Source organism: Mugil cephalus, chromosome 9 (assembly GCF_022458985.1).
Source record: "Mugil cephalus isolate CIBA_MC_2020 chromosome 9, CIBA_Mcephalus_1.1, whole genome shotgun sequence".
NCBI lineage: Eukaryota > Metazoa > Chordata > Actinopteri > Mugiliformes > Mugilidae > Mugil > Mugil cephalus.
Window position 1 is genome coordinate 27,932,472 of NC_061778.1, and position 19,850 is coordinate 27,952,321.

The 19,850-nt window shown below is 39.0% G+C and overlaps 1 protein-coding gene and 1 long non-coding RNA gene across 7 annotated transcripts in view; both read left to right on the forward strand.

Annotated features, from left to right (window-relative positions):
* cuedc1b (CUE domain containing 1b) overlaps nt 1-19,850 on the forward strand; it is a 50,363-nt gene that overhangs the window by 2,868 nt on the left and 27,645 nt on the right. For 2 of the 6 annotated variants that reach the window (XR_007113369.1, XM_047593614.1), the window contains exons 1-5: nt 403-706; nt 2,307-2,933; nt 3,898-4,025; nt 4,633-4,759; nt 18,593-18,842. Coding sequence is in view for 5 of the 6 variants with exons in the window: in XM_047593614.1 (XP_047449570.1) it covers nt 2,628-2,933; nt 3,898-4,025; nt 4,633-4,759; nt 18,593-18,842 (811 nt within the window). In the remaining variant the exon portion in view is untranslated. Of the gene's footprint in view, nt 1-392; nt 707-2,306; nt 2,934-3,897; nt 4,026-4,632; nt 4,760-18,592; nt 18,843-19,850 lie in introns of those variants that run through there. The other 4 variants (XM_047593617.1, XM_047593616.1, XM_047593612.1 and 1 more) reach the window with 4 other exon arrangements.
* Nucleotides 13,118-14,348, forward strand: LOC125013191. The gene is made up of 3 exons (XR_007113370.1): nt 13,118-13,428; nt 13,729-13,927; nt 14,299-14,348. It is a non-coding gene; the product is annotated as an uncharacterized LOC125013191 (long non-coding RNA).

Consider the following 19,850-nt stretch of genomic DNA (forward strand, 5'->3'; position numbering starts at 1 on the left):
TTAATTTAGGATGTGGAAATGAGATACACTGGATGAATAGGAATAAGATCTATTGAGAACGCAAAATCCATATTTCCAGTTATTTTGGTGGAAGTAACCTAAGTATTGTAATGCCTCACAAGTCAAAGTGCAATATTGTAATGGATTTTACAGTAATAAGTAATACATTACGCGTTTCAGGTCATAACGTGGCCAACACTGATGATTTCTATGTGGTTTCCCTAGCCCAGGCTAAAACGTCTTACTCTGACGTGATTTTTGATTTTTGGGGAGTATTGCCCTCTTCACTGAGACCCTTTTATTGTTTCGAAAAAACGCGTTCTGATCCATGTCCATCAACTTTTGGTACACGTCGTCCTCATACGTGCTCTTACTTTGAAAAAGACAACTTGTGGTCGCACAGTATGGGAAAAAAAAGAGTGTTTTTTTGTTTCATTTTTTTTTTTTGTTTGTTTTGTATTTTCCTTGTTTACGGAAGCAAGTACTTTTGTGCTCTTCAGAGTAAATGCTGTTGAAGCTTTGTTTGCGTTGATGAGGCCTGTAACATTACACATCCGGTCATGGGTACTAGACTAGTGTGTGGACTGACAGGATCCCTTCCCATTACAGTGCTGCTAAAACCGAGCTTCACGCTACTCCACTGATTACTCCACTTTGATACTCCGTAGATGTTATGTGCTCTGCTGAATCCGGAATGCAGTAATCGGTGAGTTAATCGGCAGTCTGTGCCAGTACTGTTTGAAATTCAGCGAGTTACAGAAAGAGAGTAAGGGTGGATGCTGCTCCTTAGATAATCGAGGCCTTGTAATAACAGGTACTTTATGTGATTGGTAACTGTGATTAGGTAGCTGCAACGGCATTCAGAGCTGTGCCTAGTTTAAATGAACTACCGTTGCTATTTGTTGCCTAAAGTCGATGTCAAAACGTATTGTATTGTTCGGATGATGAATCACTATATTTACAGTAAATATTGACAATGCTGATAGCTGAAGAGTACCGTTAGCCAGTTAGCCGTGGCCTGTTCCGGTAAGAGCACATGCATAGAGGAACACAGGGGTAAGATTCTACATAAAAATATAGGTTTTTATATGGTACATCGTATCCACAGATACCGTTACATTACACCATTTTGAACTTGTATGATCACATTTTAAATCGGAAAACGTTTTTCCGGGATTTACTGTGTGTTTTTGCTGTGTTCTTTTCGGTTCAACACTGGTTCATTGTGCAATAAATGCACGTGACTGCAGATGTAGCCCAACATTACAAACAACAATTTACATCATGCCTTTAACTTCAAATTAAGAGAACACTGCATTCCTTGAGCCAAAAAGAAGAGGGGACATCCGGCCTATCCCAAAGCATTAGTGGCTGTGACATTGGTTTACATGCACAACAGTGTAGGTAGGTAGGTAGGTAGGTAGAACCAGAACATGGAACAGCATAGTTTACTCCCATCCAGATATCTTTTTAAGGAAAGCCCTTTCTCATTGTATTATTATAATACTATGTCAGACCACATTCTCTTCACATTTCCAAAGTTTGGTGCAGTTGTTTCCAGTAGCTAAATTCCCCTGCTTACCCTTTCTGACTTTATAAAACAACAAAAAAGTACTTAAAGGAGGCCCTGTTGGGCATCTGAAATCCTTTGTCAAGGCAAGGCAACTGAGTTTATATACCATCTTTCTTAAAGGCTTCCTGAGGTGCTTCACAGATTACACAGGCAAACACATAACAAATAAACAAAAGAACATTGAACTTACAAATGCACATAGGGTAAGCAAATGCAAGTCAGTAAAATAAATGAGTAAATCAAATTTCTTTCCTCCTTAGTTAGTAATCAGCTGAAGCTGTCTGATTGCTTTATTCTGCTGCATTCTCACTACAAGAGACAAAGGCACATAGTTGAGGGTTGTTTAAGTGGTCCTTGATCATGTCATCCATTTAAAAGTAAACTGGTGACAGAAACATATGATTGGTTCATGTGTCACCACGCCATTAGAGCTTAGAAAGAAGTTGAATTGATACATTTTGACTTGTTTGTCTATCACTTTAGTGTGAATGTGAACAAAGTGTAAGTACAAGGTCTCATTACAAATGGATGAACATTGTTGTTGATATATACAACTGTCAAACAACAACTGCACGGTATAGCTGGAAATACTAACTGTGTGGTGAATATGTATCATTATTGACATACATACAGAGTGAACATTGCTTTAACTTGGGTACAGTTCTTTTCATTCAGTGATGCTGTTAGTCTTGCTAGCTCCTGCCAACACAATTTTGGTCTGCTTTCTCTGTAGGTGATGACTGTGATGTAGCCATGCATGTTTCCTGGTGGATTTTGACTTTAATCTCCACCCAGTTGGACATTGGACATCTTAATTCTGGCACTACCTCAGCCATGCCAGATGCAGCTTAATAATAAATATCAGGGAAATGGGGATCTGTAGTTATCCTGAACTCCCATCAAAAACGTGCCATGTCTGAGTTAGAATGAGAAACTGAGTTGTAAGTAGTATAAGCATATAAGACTGAAGGTGATAAAGGCTTGTGTTGGTGTCGGAAAAGAGGAGCCATCCTGTCACTAGGTTGGCAGTGCCCAACGCAGGTAGACCCTGAGGATGACGAGCCTGTTCAAGCGCAGCAATGGAGACTCTAGGAGCAATGCAAGTGGAGGTGGGGGTAGCAGTGGGCAGGGGCAGCTCAATAACAGCCGGACAAACCGACCGGTAAGACGCCTGGAGTTCAATCAAGCTATGGAAGACTTTAAGACCATGTTCCCCTCTATGGACTATGAGGTGATTGAGTGTGTACTGCGTTCCAACAATGGAGCTGTGGATGCCACCATTGATCAGCTTCTCCAGATGAGCATCGATGGACAGGGCTCAGATGACAGCTCAGATTCAGATGGGAGCATCCCACCAGAGGTCAGTGGATGTAGTATAAGGACAAAGTACTATCCTAGCTAAACTATTGTTTATTTATTTTTATGATTGTATGTAGGATCAGTGCATTTAAATACACACTAACATCCTAGTTGTGATTGGCCTTAGCATATTGGTTATTATATGGAAATATGAACTAGAATTTGTTGCATGCTTTAAACTTTCCTAGTCCTATTAGATTGTCTGCTGGCTCCATTCAGTTCACCCAGGGCTTCACAACCAGTTAATGTTGCTGCAGACCCAGGACCTTGTCCTTAATGGAGTGCTGCAAAACTCAGTGCATTTACATGCACGTGAAAAAAACAATTATTATTATTATAAACAACAATTATTGCCTTAATTGGACTCTAACTGGACAACATAAGTGCATGTAGACACATTACTCTGACCAATATCAGAGTTCTCTTTATCCAATTAAGACACCCAGATAATGCGATTGGAGTTCGGTTTTCTCTGCCATGTATACGCCTTAATCGGACTACAATTGGATAACGCGTGTGCGCATGCTCCACAACCGCTGCACTGGAGTGTGACCCCGGAAAAAAAACATTGAAGAAAGACGATTGCAAAAGAAGATAGTAAACAGAGCCGGTAGAAGAACCGTCTGAGGGATAGCGCATATCTTATCTGCACCATAGTTGGCACGCACATTACGTAGGAGATTAAAAGAGCTGTACTATTATCCATCTGGTTGTTGTTTCAAATGCCGGTCTGCCACATGAACGACTCTTGTTTATTTTATGATGTAATAGGTAAACTGGAAAATGGTCCATATTACTGTGATATTATCCTGCTGAAAAGACACATATCGCCACCTTCGATTTTCTCCGTTGCGTGTAAATTGGAACAAGGAATGTAGTCAGAAAATTGAATTTTGAGCATAGCTCGATTAAGCTCTGCATGTGAACGCACTGACTGTAATGTGCAGGCTATTGTTTCCTTTTAGATTCTTGAGAGAACTCTGGAACCTGACAGTTCAGATGAAGAACCACCTCCAGTTTACTCTCCACCATCATATGATATGCACATATATGACCAGAAATATCCAGAAGCCCCACCAACACCTCCCCCACGGTAAGGAAGAAGGACTATTAACCCAATTGTTAAGTCAAAATTGTTCATGTTTTAAATTTTTAAACAAAAGTTGTTTTTGTAACAAAATGTATTGAGAGTTACAGTAAGGCATAGTGTACACAAAATTGCTTATGGGTTATGTCTGACAAATGACATACAAACATGCTTGATTCATTAAAAGATTTTATTATTATTTCATGATGAGTAGTCACTTTGTGCATACTACTTAGTATCCGTTGTCATTATGGGGGGCTTTGCCTCAGTATGTAGAGCGGGTTGTCGACCAATTTGTGATTTTGACCCCCTGAAGTCCCACATACTGAAGCATCCTTGAGCACGACACTGAACCCTAAGTTGCTGGTGTGTGTGTGCTCGTGTGAGTGAATGTGTAGATGTGTCTGTGACTGTAAAGTGCCTCGAGTACAAATGGGTAGAAAGGCGCTATGTAAAAAACAAGGCCATTTACCGTTCATTCATTTTTCAGGTCGGATATTAGACAATTACTAGATCCAATTCCTTGGTTACATTGAGTTGGGAGCTTGTGTTATGTGGATTATTGGTTAGACATTGTTAAAAATTAGTTTCGTTACTCTATGGCTTCTGCTAGGTTTGAAGCGCAGCTTCCATCTGGTCACCAGCAGGTCAGAAGCTACCGAAACTGGAATCCTCCCCTGCTTGGAAATCTCCCAGACAGTTTTCTTCGCATCCTGCCACAGCAATCTGACATTATTAAGGTAAAAAATATGATGTTATGGTTTTGATACTTTGGGATGGCTGGTATGTAAACAACTTAAAGGACCATACCTTGGAAGTTTTAGCTGCTTTATTATACATAATGAATATACGCTGTCTTGCCACTTTATTTGGTACACCCGTTCCATTGCTTGTTAACATAAAATAGCTAATCAGTGAATTACATGGCTGCAATTCAATACATTTAAGCATGCAGAGGTGATCGTGACATCTTGCTGAAGTTCAAACCGAGCATCAGAATGGGGAAGAAAGGGGATTTAAGTAACTTTGAACGGGGTATGGTTGTTGGTGCCAGATGGACTGGTCTGAGTATTTCAGAAACTGATGATTAACATTATTATTTATTATTATAAGTTTATTGAAATAGGACAATGCACATTATTCAACATTAATGCGTAAGACATCGATGTTAATTTGACCCACAATTATATATATGTTTGTATATTTAAAAAAAGATTTATGCGGACAACCATCTCTAGGGTTTACAGAGAATGGTCCAAATAAGAGAAAATATCCAGTGAGTGGCAGTTGTGTGGACGAAAATACCTTGTTGATGTGAGAGGTCAGAGGAGAATGGGTAGACTGTTTGGAGATGGTAGAAAGGCAACAGTACAACCAAGGAATTAAGATGGGCTACAGCAGTAGAAGACCCCACTGGGTGTCACTCCTGTCAGCTAAGAACAGGAAAATGAGACTACAGTTCGCACAGGCTCACCAAAACTGGACAATAGAAGTTTGGAAAAAAACTCCTGGTCTGACGAGTCTCGATTTCAGCTGCGAAATTGAGCATGGTTTAAATGCCACAGCCTACCTGCGTATTGTTGACCATGTCCATCTCTTTATGACCACAGTGTACCATCTTCTGATGGCTACTTCCAGCAGGATAATGCACCATGTCACAAAGCTCATATCATCTCAAACTGGTTTCTGGAACATGACAATTAGTTCACTGTACTCCAATGGCCTCCACAGTCACCAGATCTCCATCCAATAGAGCACATTTGGGATGTGATGGAACAGGAGATTCTCATCATGGATGTGCAGCCGACAAATCTGCAGCAACTGCATGATGCTATCATGTCAGTATGGACCAAAATCTGAGGAATGTTTCCAACACCTTGTTGAAAGTATGCCACGAAGAATTAAGATGGTTCTGAAGGCAAAAGAGGGGTCCAACCTTTTACTAGCAAGGTGTACCTAATAAAGTGGCCGGTGTCCGTGTAGGAAGTTGATACACTAGGGGTTGAACAACTTCGTAGTCCGAAGTCGACGTCGACTAGTCAATGACGTCACACATAAAAACACAGCAGAAAGTATCACATTGCAACAATGAAATCTATGTTCTTGACCTGAATACTTATTGTAGCATTTACTCAAGCTTGAACACAAAGTGCTGTCAGTGGTAGACCACACCAACACCATAAACATTGTCAGTCTGATGCTTCTGATTTGCAGCTCTTGCTCGGCAGAAAAAAACAAACAAAAAAACTCACTATACTACCACAACAACAATGTCAACTCATAGAACAGAACTGAACATAAACACATGCGTTTATTAGTACTGTGAGCTGCAGATATGTGTAGCCTATATAAATCGGCACTGTCAATAGCATTTAACAGTACTCCGGTGTGTTGTAAGATGATATGTACAGTAAAAAGTGGTAAAAAATATCTCCAAAGCCTTTTCTACGTATAGCAACTAAATTTCTAATAACTTTAGTCAATGAAATTACCAACAAATTGTTGATTTGCAGCCTGCTTTTCTCATTTACTGTATTCAAAACAATACATCCACAGGGGTATATGTGGATGTATTTTAAAGCCTACCTGACATTATGGTGAAATCTAAAAATCAAATCGGCTGCCACAACCTCAGAAAAAAAAATATATTAAACTTCAAAGGCACTTCTCCAGTGGTCTTACATTGGCATAACCCAAAAGACTTCTCAGCAAGGAAGAGGCCACTGCTCCAGAATTGACTTCAGAAAGTCAGATTACGATTTCCAGCTATTATGTTGCGTATAACAACGTGACATCCACAGCCTTGCCTTTCTTTAATTCAGATATTGGTAACATTTATGATAAACATGATATTTTGCATTTACATGGAAGACACTAAGCAACCCTCTGTCATGTTAAGCTACAAGATTCTGATCTTTCGTACTGTGACGGGAGAGATTCTCTCTCTGACAAATTTCCTTATCCAGAGCAATTTCTTTGCAGTGAAATCTGCTGATTTCAAATGATTGTAGCATTTGAAGCCATTTGAATTCTACCGTTGTTAGGCATATAATATGAAAGCAAAAAGAATAGAGTTGGCTCTTATAACATACTGTATGTTATAAGACCCAAACTGACATTTGATCTTGGTAGAAATACTCCCAACAGAAAATATTGTACAACAATATAACACAACCACACGAAAAACATCTGTTATTCATACTAACTGAAAAATGATCAATAGATGTCAGTTTGGCAGAAATAAATACTTGAAAAATACTTTAAAAAAAAATTAAAACAACAAGTGCTGAGAGGAGATGGAGGAAAACAAAGCTAACTGTTAATTATTAAATATTACGGGAACACCTCAAAACTTACATTAACTCAGGCAAGACAGGCAAGGCCAAATTCCTCTTCTCCACATTAGACTGTATACTACACTCAAATTTTAATAGATCCGACAAAATATCTAACGATGCCCTTTTTGAGGACTTTGCAGACTTCAGAAGTAAAATCAATGACATTGGGGCGAGTCTTTTATCGCAACAAATTTTAAACATTGATGGACGTGAATCATTGATTTTACCCGAGGAAACACTGGAGAGTTTTGCCCAGGTTGATGCGAGGACACTTGGTCGAGTTTTCTCCCAAGTAAAGCCCACAACATGCCTTTTAACCCTTACCCTAACATCACTGTGTCTCCTGACAACTGGGGGCCTATTGATGCCCTCTTAAACTGTATTTTAGATATAAAGTCATGGATGGCAGAGAATTTCCGGCAGCTCAACCGGGACAGAACAGAGGTTTTAGTCATCGGTCCTGAACACCAGAGAGAGAAAATTTTACCAAAATTACAGAATTTAAAGATATCACAATCTTTAAAAGATCTGGGAGTGATTTTTGACTCTCAGCTTATTTTTTTTTCCACATATCAAAAATATTACGTTCTGGTTGGTAGGGCAGATGGGGTAGACATGTAGGCGAGATGTCCTATAAATGTTGAACATTTCAAACAACCCAGCCCTCAAACTTCATCGCTAGAAAGAATTATCTTTTTTCTTGTTTAATCTTCCGGTCTGTTGGCCCCCAAAAAATATTTTTCTGAAATGGCCTCAAAAAGCGGCAAATGGAGCTAAAAAGAAGAAGCGTCGTGAAGCCTTAGTCACCAAGTTCAAGGCAACATTCAGCCAGCTTGACTCGAAGCTTGACCAAACGCAGCTCGCAGTAGAAGACCACGACTAGCATGTCTCGTCCCTTGAACTGCTTCAGAGGACGTCAGTCAACAAATTTTGGACCATCTGCTAAACTCCGAGAGATGACAATGCTAGGCTCAAGGCTAAAGTCTCCGACCTGGAGAGCCGAAGCAGGCATAAAACGTGCGGGCTGCCGGGGTCTACCGAAAGCGGACGTCCCACCGACTTTTTTTTGAAGTTGCTGTGTAAGGTATTTGGGAGCGAGTTACTACCATCTCCACCAGAAATCGACAGGGCTCACTGCTCTCTAGCTTCAAAACCGGCCCCCGGACAGCGGCCGCAACCAGTCATTCTCTGCCTACGCCGGTACCAGGCGAAGGATCTCCTCGTCAGAGAGGCACGATGATGAGGGAAATTCGAATATTGCGGCCAGCCAATTCGGATCGTAGAGGACTACAGCCCTGATGTTGTTAATCAGCGATTGGAATATAAAGGCGTAATGACTGAACTTTATAAACTGGGTCTGAAGCCTGCTCTGCTCTTCCCTGCCCGGCTCCGTCTGACGCTGCCCAGTGGAGCCAGAAAGTGGATCAGCTCTGCGGATGAGGTGCGTGAGTCTCCCCAAATCCTCGAAAATTTCGTAACGGGACTGTTTAATGACTCTGAACCCAGCAGAGGAAAGGTAGCTCCACTTTGGGTCCTGCCTTTCTTCTGGAAGCTGGAAGGCGCGACTTGCTTATACTGTCTCCAGACACTTCTTGTCTAATTGTGTGGGATGCTCTTAAGACCTACCTTAGGGCAGATTATAGCCTACAACGCTCAAATTAATGAAGCATTCAGGGACTTTTACACCCAGCTTTATACCTCAGATTGTCAGAGTGATCCCAATGCAATTTCTGACTTTCTAAGTGGTGTTAGCATCGCTAGACTTTGATCAGACATAATGAAAAGATTGGAAAAACCTATATCCCAGGCAGAAATAGCTTTAGCCATCTCTTAAATGCAGTCAGGCAAGTGCCTGGGCCCTGATGGCTTCCCAGCAGGATTCTTTAAGAAATTTTCTCTTCTGCTTTCCCCACCGTTATGCTCAGTCCTCTCTGAATCTTGAAGGCAAGGTTTACTCCCTCCATCATTTCCTGAGGCTTGCATTGCCCTTATTGCCAAGAAAGATAAGGATCTGACTGAATGCACCTCCTACATGCGAATTTCCCTCCTCAATATGGATGCTAAAATTGTAGCCAAGGTCCTAGCCCATAGATTGGAGACTGTCCTCCCTACAATCATATCTAAAGACCAAACTGGCTTTATTAAAGGCAGGCAATCCTATTTCAATATCAGACGACTGCTTGACTTTGTCTACTCTCCCTCTGAGGACGTCCCAGAATGCGTTGTCTCTCTCGATACAGAGAAAGCATTCGACCGGGTTGAGTGGGTGTACCTATTTGCTGTGCTGGATAAATTTGGCTTTGGGACAAAATTTACTTCATGGATTAATGTACTCTATTTACACCCCACAGCCACAATTCGCACAAACTCCCAGCGGTCAAGGCCCTTCAGTTTACATCGCGGAACCCGCCATGGGTGTCCCCTGACTCCCATGCTTTTTGATATGGCCATTGAGCAGCTTGCTACAGCACCCCACACCTGCAAGGACATATCTGGCATTTGGAGGGGTTTCGCTATATGCTGACGATCTATTGCTTTTTCTCTCTCATCCGACCACCTCACTACCTCTCGTTCTTTCGCTGCTTGGTCAGTTTGGTGAATTCACAGGCTTTAAGTTAAACCTTGGCAAAAGCGAGCAGTTTCAACAATGATGCACAAGAATAATCGGTTTTCCTATCTAGGTATATCAGTTACAAGAAAGCTGTAACTGTAAAATTTATTATGTTGTTAAATCAAACTAAACAAATATGAGCACAGTGGTCACCCTTGTCATTATCTCTTGTCGGACGTGTTAATTCAGTCAAAATTACAATTTCACCCAAATTTCTGTATCTTTTCCAGGCCAGACCTCTCTTTATCCCTGGGTCCTTTTTTCAACTTCTCAATTCAGTTATTTCTTCATATCTATGGCGAGGTAAACGACCACGTTTGAACAAGACCCACCTGCAAAAAACCATGGCTACCAAATGGCTACCGTTAGTCAGGCATACACATAATGTTGTTGCCGAGCGATTTACAAATACACCCGTATTTGTAAAAACCAAAATACAAGTTACCATTTAAAAATTTGTATTTGTGGATAGCAAGACACGTGTGCAAATCAAAAATATTTGTAGATCACCCTCTGTCCGTTTACGATTATGAGACAAATTTAAGCCTATATCAAACCATCTTTTTAAACCATCCTGCCAGGATTCTGTTTTTTGTGAATGGCACAGGAAGGGTATTATGCGCTTCAAAGACCTGTTCATAGGCAATAGCCTGGCATCTTTTGAGCAGCAAAGTAAAAAATTCAGTCTGCCTAAGTCAAACTTTTTCAGATATCTTCAAGCAAGGCATTTTGTTCTTTCTCATTTACCTGGGTCTTCAATATCATGAGATTTGACCACTGTTGATAGGGTCTTCTCTGTCAATCTACTTAAAAAATAAGTTAGTTTCCGCTTTGTATAACATGGTGTTGGATCTTAGGCGCGCCTCCACAGATAGGCTTAGAACAGCATGGGAGGAAGATTTGGGTCTCTCTTTACCAGAAGACACTTGGACTTCAATTCTTAAACTGGTTTACTCGACCTCCCTCTGTGCACGTCCGATTTAATTCAGTTCAAAGTGGTACACAGGGCCCATATCACAAAAGCAAAACTATCCTCTATGTACCCTGATATTAGCCCACATTATATCAAATGCGGTTTTGCACTCTCCTGGGTGTTAGCCATCAGGCTGGAACCAACCCCATTGATTGCTCTTTTAAGGCTCGTGGAGACGGAGGTCGAATTGTCCACAGAAAACTGTTACTTACTACGTACTTTACCCTCTGTGTCCCTACTAGCTAGATGACTGATCCTGCTTGGTGGAGGGATGCCTCCTCCCCCACTCATGCACTGGATTCATGACTAGAAGAAATCATGTCCTGCTTAAAATTGCTTAAGCAATCAAGTGGGAGATTTCAGGAAGCATTGAGTATTTTTTCTTGATGCATTCCAGACTCTGTGAAGACTTGACACTTGACGTGTACTGTAACATGGACTCTCTGCTTATGCTAATTTTTAGAGCAGGCACTAGATGTGGCAATGTGTTTGTGTTATTGTAGTATATTGGCAGTGACTAGGAAGGGATTATTTTACATGTGAAGATTTTGTTTAATGTATTCTCTTTCTTACAGAATTTTACTGGTTATTTTACAGATTGTCTCTGTATTTTTTTTAAAAAAAAAACATTTAATTTACAAAAAGAGACTGATTTTGTCAAATAAAATAACATGAAATCACAGTAACTGCGGAAACACGTGTGATGAACACAATATTTCTGTTCTTTTACAAAGAAACATTAGACATATAGATATTTACATTTTATGTTCATGTATTGTAATTTTTCAAATAATTGTCTGTTATTTAATGGAATAAACTGTAAAATTCAACTTTAAAACTCTAAAAAAAAAAAAGTTTAAAAAATAATTTAAAATTACTGAGAAATTAATAGTAAAATAACTATTTAACACTGTAGGCTATTGTGTGTGTGTGTGTGTGTGTGTATATATATATATATATGTATATATATGTATGTATATGTGTGTGTGTATGTATATGTGAATATATGTATGTATATGTGTGTGTGTGTATATATATATATATATATATATATACATACACACACATAATCCAATGTAAATCATAACGTCTTGCCTTATTTCACAGCATGTCTGAACAAAACATGTGTAATCAGGAGACATTTTACTGCTGCAAGTCTCCCTGCACAAATGCAAAAGAAAAAAATTTGAACGCGACATGTCATTGGAGTGCGTGGAGCGCGGCTCCCATTTGGATTGGTCGACAGAAACGGTTGGAGAAGAAGAAGAACAACAAGACATGCCATTGGCTGTTGGGACACTGAACATCCGTCTTTGACGTTACGCTTAACAAGGTCACAACCACTACAGTTCCCGTTTTGTCACAGAAACTTGGAGCAAACAGCAGCTAATGTCGAGTCTGGAGGAACGTAGAAGGCAAGTATCTTTACTCAGTCGACAAAAGCAATCCGCTAGCATGTTGTCAATTGAAATGGTAGCTAACTATGATGACAAAAGTATGGCTGGCGGCGGCGTCTTCAAGTGGCGTCTGCCAGTGTTAGTCATAGATATATATCTATGAGTGTCAGTAGTCAGTCAGACCAACCACTTTTTATTTTATTTACACTAACGTTAGCTTAGCACTTAACAGTGAGTCATTACGTTTACTTTTGTGAATTGACTGACACAGGCGGAGAGAAAGAGGAACAATATTTGTTTAGAGCTGCAACAATGAACAATTATCAATTATTAACCCTCTTCTACATTTTCACTAGTTTTTTGGTCATAACCTTTACTGACTTGAAATGGCATGATTTTTGGCTAGGATAGGAAGCTGGATTTTATGTAACGTGTCAAAATGTCAAAGTCTTCCTTCCACACAGACTGCTCCTACTCCTCCACTTGCAGGTGTCGCTAATAAGCCATTTTAAGTGGATTTTCTTCCAAAGAAGAAAGAACAAATGTTTTATAAATGATACTGAGATTTGGTAATGGTTTATTTCAACCAGTTACTCTTTCTTAAAACTAATATTTTAATCTTCCTCTTGCCTCTCACAAATATAGGAGGAGCGACCTACTCTGCCTTTTTCAAACTTTTTCACATTTTAATTTTGGTGCCACACTAATCAGTGGTCAACATGAAATTTAAAACAATACTGAAAAAATATGTAAAGGATAAGCTAACGATCATCTTCTAGTTTATTGAGGGGAGATCTGCTAACACAGTTTAGGTTGACCATTTCACAACCAATAGCATTTATTTTGATTTTGGCAAATTTCATGATTCATAATTTTTTTTTCTTTCTCTCTGCAGATAAGTGGAGAGAGTCGATTTCATGGCATACATTGGTGGTTAAGAACTCCACTCCTTTCCATGCTGAACTGTACAGTGAAGCAGTGCGCTCCACAGTAGGAGAAACCTTAGTCAAAGAACCCAATGTTGAGCAGCTACCAAGGTGCAGTGGAAAGGCACTCAGTACAAAAGGACTCTTTCTGTGTTTAAACCAAGGTGAGGCACTTGAATTCAGACAGATTGAGCTCATGCTTGTGATGCAGGACCAGCACGTATACTTTATTGTTACACCTCATGACGTGTCCTATGTGCCAGCATTTGCATTGTATGAAGTGAAACAAGCAAGACAGAGCATGAAATGTTGGAAGCCTGAGCGGAAACTAGATTATCCTTTGCCTGTGTACAAGCTTTGTGGGACAAGAGTAATTTCACTTAAGCATAGCATTGTTGACTCAGAGTAATCTGGAGTTTGAAAGATTAAAATGTGACAGTAACAGTATTTTTCATTCCTTCTAGTCCTCCTAGTTATGGATGCAGAGAGTCCGCTTCTGTCTTTCATAAAATCAGTGCCTAAACTCAGAGACCCTGAGCCTTTGCTAGAGCATCTGCATTGTTTAGGACCTGGAGGACCTGAGCTACCTGCAGGAGAGTGACCTCCTTTCTGTCCTGAGACCAGTTGAAGCCAAGAAACGTCTGTCACTGCTCAAAAAGACAAGTATGTGTTTCAGTTTGTACAGAATAAACTTTCACATTAATAAAATGTGCATAGTCAAAATCTACTTATTAGGTCCACCTGTTCAAATGAATACAGTCGAATATAGCAGGTCTATTTTGAATTATACTTCAAAGAATCTTCTCTACATTTTTGTTGATGTTTTGAAAAAGGTGATGACTACACACTACACCTTGTTCATCATTGATTTCATAGTGGGTCTTAGTGGTGGTTTACTGCATTATATTGATAAAGGAATAGTTTAAAATATATCAATGGCTACTGAGGATATAATTATGTTAGGTAATAATATACCCAGATTGAGCTGTGTGATGTCTGTGTTTAAATATTACTACTATCTGTCCTTTAATAAGGCCAACAAGATGTCTTGGACAGTCCTCCAAGAAACCAGAGCAACCAACAGTTGAGCAGAGCCAGTACCAGTACAAGTCCAGTAACACAGTCTGACGAGATGCCCCTCTCTGGTGAGTACATACATCTGTTGCACACAATTACTCTTTTGGGGTAGATGGGCTGAAAAATAATATAATCTACCTGTAACTTACTGTAACATAGTACAATCAGCAGCAGTGAATTGACAGTGTGCTTATAAATCAGTATCATCAGTTGGGTCTATCTTCTCTAGATTCTGATTCGGTAGCAAATGACACACAACTAATGATGGGTTGGGATAATGGGATAATGGGATGAACACAGGATATTTTATCACAATGTACAGAAAAAAATGACTTTTGTATCCAGCAGTAGCAATAGTTCCCCCAACAACAATATGTTGTTCATTTAGTTCCCATGTATAGTCAGTTTAGTGTGTATTTTCCTTGCTCCCCTTTGTAGTGTGTTATGTTGAGATCTCGCGAGCTTGTCTGTCCCAAAGCAACGGTGACGTCTATAGTGGGACTCGTGTGACTGCTGTGGTGTTGGAAAAGGCTGGATCTTCTTGCACCTTCATCCTGGTCCTGCCTCTTAAACTGTTATTAGCTGTTATTATTTAATAACAGCTAATGTTTTCTGTCTTCTCTTCAGATGGTTACAGCTCAGAAACTGCAACTTCACCACGGTCAACAAGTAGTTGGACACCACACCTCGTCAGCTGTATAGAGTATGGATTAATTTCCAGTGAGGTTTGACAAAGTTTCTAATCAGTGTTGTCGATGTATGGTGACTCGACCAGGTTATGGATGCCTTGTGTATGAATTGGTAACTCAACTATGTTTTTTTCTTTTTTTTTAAACTTTTTTTTTTCATTACCAGTTCAGTTGAATTTTATAGTTTTTTTTTTTGTTTCAGAACCAGTCATTTTAATTGAATTGATTTTTGAATATTGCTGTAATAATGTTTACCTGCTACAGTTGAATAAAAATACAGAGAATGGGAAATTATAGCTGTTCCTGTCCGGTTTTGGTCTCATTTTTTTTTTTTGACATTTTTTGACATGTTTTGAAAAGATCAAATTATTGTTGTATACTGTTATATCACATCTAATATAATATAGCCTACAGCCTTTTTAACTAAAATAATGCCATTAAAACCAACTAATAGGAGCACATTTCTGTAACTTTAAGCATTATCATTCATATTACAATGTTTATTTGCCATCTTTATGGGTAATTTCATTATTTTAAAATGTAAAATGTTTGCAATTAAACGTTAAAAACAAAGTAAAACAATTAAATATCCATTTTATGTTTTCTAAAATTAACAGTAAATTCTTGCAATCTAACCAAATATCTAGTTTTGCAAGTTTTTTGACATGTTTTGAAAGATGAATCACATTATTTTGTGCCATATACTGTTGTATTACATCAAATATAAAGTAATATACAAACTCTTCCCATAAAATAATGTAATTAAAACCAACTAATAACGGCACATTTATGTAAATTTAAGCATTATTATTCGTAATACAACATTTATTTAACATAATTCTAGGTAATTTAATTGTTTTAAAATGTGAAATTTTTTTTATTTTTATGGCGCCCCTGCTGCCAGAAATTTACCGTTTTTTACGATTATTTTTTTTAAAGTGTGTATAATGTTGCTTTTGATTGTTTCTGGGTATTTTTTCTTATGAACAATGACCAACAATATGTATGTGTGTGTGTATATATGTATATGTATGTGTATATATATGTGTGTATATATATATATATGTATATATGTGTATATGTATATATGTTGATATATGTGTATATGTATATGTAAATATATGTGTGTATATATGTAAATATATATATGTGTATATATATATGTATGTATATATGTATATGTATACATCAAAAGGCACTAAGAAACTGGGGGAAACTCTGATGGGAAGTAATCTGGCAGACTCGAAGCCACAACTGAATCAGAGGACAAGTTTCTGAGAGTTAACAGGACTGGACTGATGAATCACAATTTCAAATCTTCGGTTCATCACGCAGGATCTTTGTACGCTGTCGAGTAGGCAAGAGGATGGTTCCGCAGTGTGTGACATCAACTGTCAAACATGGAGGAGGAAGTGTGATGGTCTGGGGCTGTTTTGCTGGATCCAGGGTCGGCGACTTGTACAGAGTGAGCAGCACTCTGAACCAAAATGGCTACCATAGCATTCTGCAGCGCCATGCAATACCCTCTGGTATGCGCCTAGTTGGTCAGAGGTTCATCCTACAGCAAGATAATGACCCAAAACACAAGTCTAAGCTATGCCAAAACTACCTCAGTAAAAAAGAACAAGATGGTAAGCTTGAAAACATGAAGTGGCCAGTACAGTCTCCAGACTTAAACCCCATTGAGCTGCTTTGGGATGAACTGGACAGAAAAGTGAAAGCCAAGCAACCCACACGTGCCACACATTTATGGGAACTTCTGCAACAGACTTGGGAGAACTTTCTGAAGAATATTCGATTTCTATTGTAGAAAGAATGCCATAAGTGTGTTCAGCTGTTATATCTGCCAAAGATGGCTACTTTGATGAGTCAGAAGTTTAGAATACATTTTGGGCTATAAATTGATTCCATGATTTCTTATTCGACTCAGATTGCTTATTTGTTCTGTGCTTTCAGTTCAGAGTCCAATGACACAATAAACTAAATAATTTTCAGTAAAAAAAAAAAATGGAAAAAGTGTGGTGTTCTAAAACTTTTGACTGTGTGTGTGTTTTTTTGTTTGTTTGTTTGTATATTTTTAAGTTATATTACCCAATTCATTCATGTCTGTCTGGACACATTGGTGCTAATGGCTGTACTCCTCTCTACCTCCCGTTTCTGTAATGTCCATTCAGCATTGTACTTTGCATATATTGAAAATCCTTCAATAAACAGATTTTTGATTATAAAAATGTTACAAAGATAGATTTTTACCATCTTAAGAATATAGCCAGAGTCGCCCGTTTCTCTCTCAGGTTAACACGGAGGTGCTGATGCTTTTATCTCCTGTTGTCTGGACTATTGTAATGCTCTGCTTTCTGGTCTTCCTAAAAAGACCAGCTGCTTGTGTGCTGACAAGGACCAGAGGGCAGGAACACATTACATCAGTTTTAAAATCGCTGCATTGGCTCCCCGTGAGTTTTAGGAGTCTTTAAATGTCTTAATGGTCTTGGGCCTTCCTACTTGTCTGACTTACTTTTACCGTATCAACCCTCGCGAACCCTGAGGTCCTCTGGCACTGGCCTTTTAACAACACCACAAGTTAGATCTAAAACACATGAGGAGGCGGCATTTAGTTAATATTTTAATTAATCCTGATTATATTTATTTATTTATTTATTTTCACAGTTGATTTGTATTTATGTTGTTTTACATGGCTTATTTTAACTTGCTTCATATATTTACTTTCATAACCTATTCTTACCAAAGGGTCTTTTAACTTATTTTATTTTTTATTTATTTTATCTACTTATTTTAATATCTTACCACATCTTACTATTTTAGTTTTTTAGTTCTCCAGTGTTTCCTTGTGGGGGCCTGCCACACTTGGGGCTGTTTCTTTCTACCCATGGGGTGCTGTCCCTTATATCCCTTCAGCCTGGGTGGTTGGGCGCTCTGCACTTAGGTGTGGGGTCTGCCCCTCTGCCTGGGTTGGGGTGATCTTTGTGGTGGTGGCGGCCCTATGGTTAAGGGCTGGGACCCCCCTCAGCGTGGACAGGCCGCCTTCCCAAAGGTAGCCTGTTGCCTTAAACCTCAGTGTCCAGACATGTCTCATTGACAACTTTTCATGTGTAAACTGGCGTGAGCGTGGACGTTTGTATATGTGTAACGTGTATGCATATGTGCGTATGTATGTATGCATGTGTATATGTGTCTGTATTTGTACATGTAGGGGGGCGGGTTCTTGATTCTGTTTCTTGGCGTAATGTTCTATGTTTTTATTGGTGTGAACTACTTTGTGTTGCATCTTTATAGGAAATGTGTTATATTAATAAAGTTTGATTGCTTGCTTGATTGATTGATTGATTGATTGATTGATTGATTTCACCAGAAGCTAGAAGTAGGGATATATAAATAAATAAATATGTGTATGTGTGTGTGTCAAACACCCAACACAGACAGCAGATGATAGAAACAGGCGTAAATCACTGCAAAATGCAAAAATGAAACTATATAATAAAAATGAATCTTGAACAGTTAGTTATGGTTCATGATACCTAGTAATCTCTCTTCGTTTTCTCAGCAGAACTCTCAGAGTCGTCAATCTCAGCCTTCATTCTCCTCATCATCATCAGTTTCTTCAGTAAGTCAGTGGACAGCTCATTCTGAATCTGGTTTGGTAGCTGGTCCAGGTTTGACAACAGGAGCTACAGAGCAAGACAAGAAACTGAAGCAATATTTGGAAGATGAGCGCATCGCCCTGTTCATGCAGAACAAGGAGTTTATGAGAGAGCTGCAACTCAACCATGAGTTCCTCATCGCCTTAGAGAGAGGTATGATACAATACACCACTAACATTTGAGCCTACAAGATACTTTGCATTTGACTCATTATATATACCTTGGGAAATATTTGACCTCCAGTAGTGCTAATGTTTTGTACAGTGTCACTTGAAAATATATTCACCCCTTAGAACGTTTTACATTTCTGCATAAAAATTTCAAATCATCAGAGAATTTTCAAGTCTTGTAGGTAGACTAATGAAAGAGAACTATTATAATATATATTTATATACAGCGGTATTTTTATTCAGGGAAGTGAGACATTATTGCATAGGAGTCCATCTGTTCAGAAGACTCAGGTTTTGGCTTTTAATGGACAGAAAAGCGGAGAGTGACAGGAAACGGGGAGGCAGAGAGCAGGGGAACGATATGCAGGAAAGGCTGCTAGGTGCGGGATTTGAACCGGGGCCGTCTGCGACAAGGACTGTAGCCTCAACACATGGGGAGGGTGGCGGTATAAAATACACTCTGATGTAGTGGAGTAAACTGGAAAATGATGGAGGTATAACCATAGATAATAAATTTAAGCAAATTTGAGTTTGCTTGTCCCATGCAAATGCGCCACAGGAAACACAGACACAGGGAGGTAATTTCCAAATCATGTGACGTTCGAAGGTAAAACTAATTATCCTCTTCTTGGATTCTGTTTAGCACCCCTCTTCCAGAGTAACTGTAGATTATGCAGCCTGATTATGCAGAAATTTTACAAATGTATTTAAAGAAAAGATGATGCAGTTTGAACTTAAGATAATACATAATTTCACAGTATACGAACACAAAAAAACAAGTTTAGTAATAAACCAAAATAACCAGCAGGTGGCGATGGTAGAAAGACAAATATTGCCTTCTACACTCAATTAGCTGCATTTTGAATAAAAACCAAAAGCTACTTAGGACGCAAGTTTTCAAGAATATTAATGTCATCGTAACTATGATAACCATGTATCATACTGAACAGGTCTTTATTAATAATATTCGGTCAGTAGCACTTAATTAGAC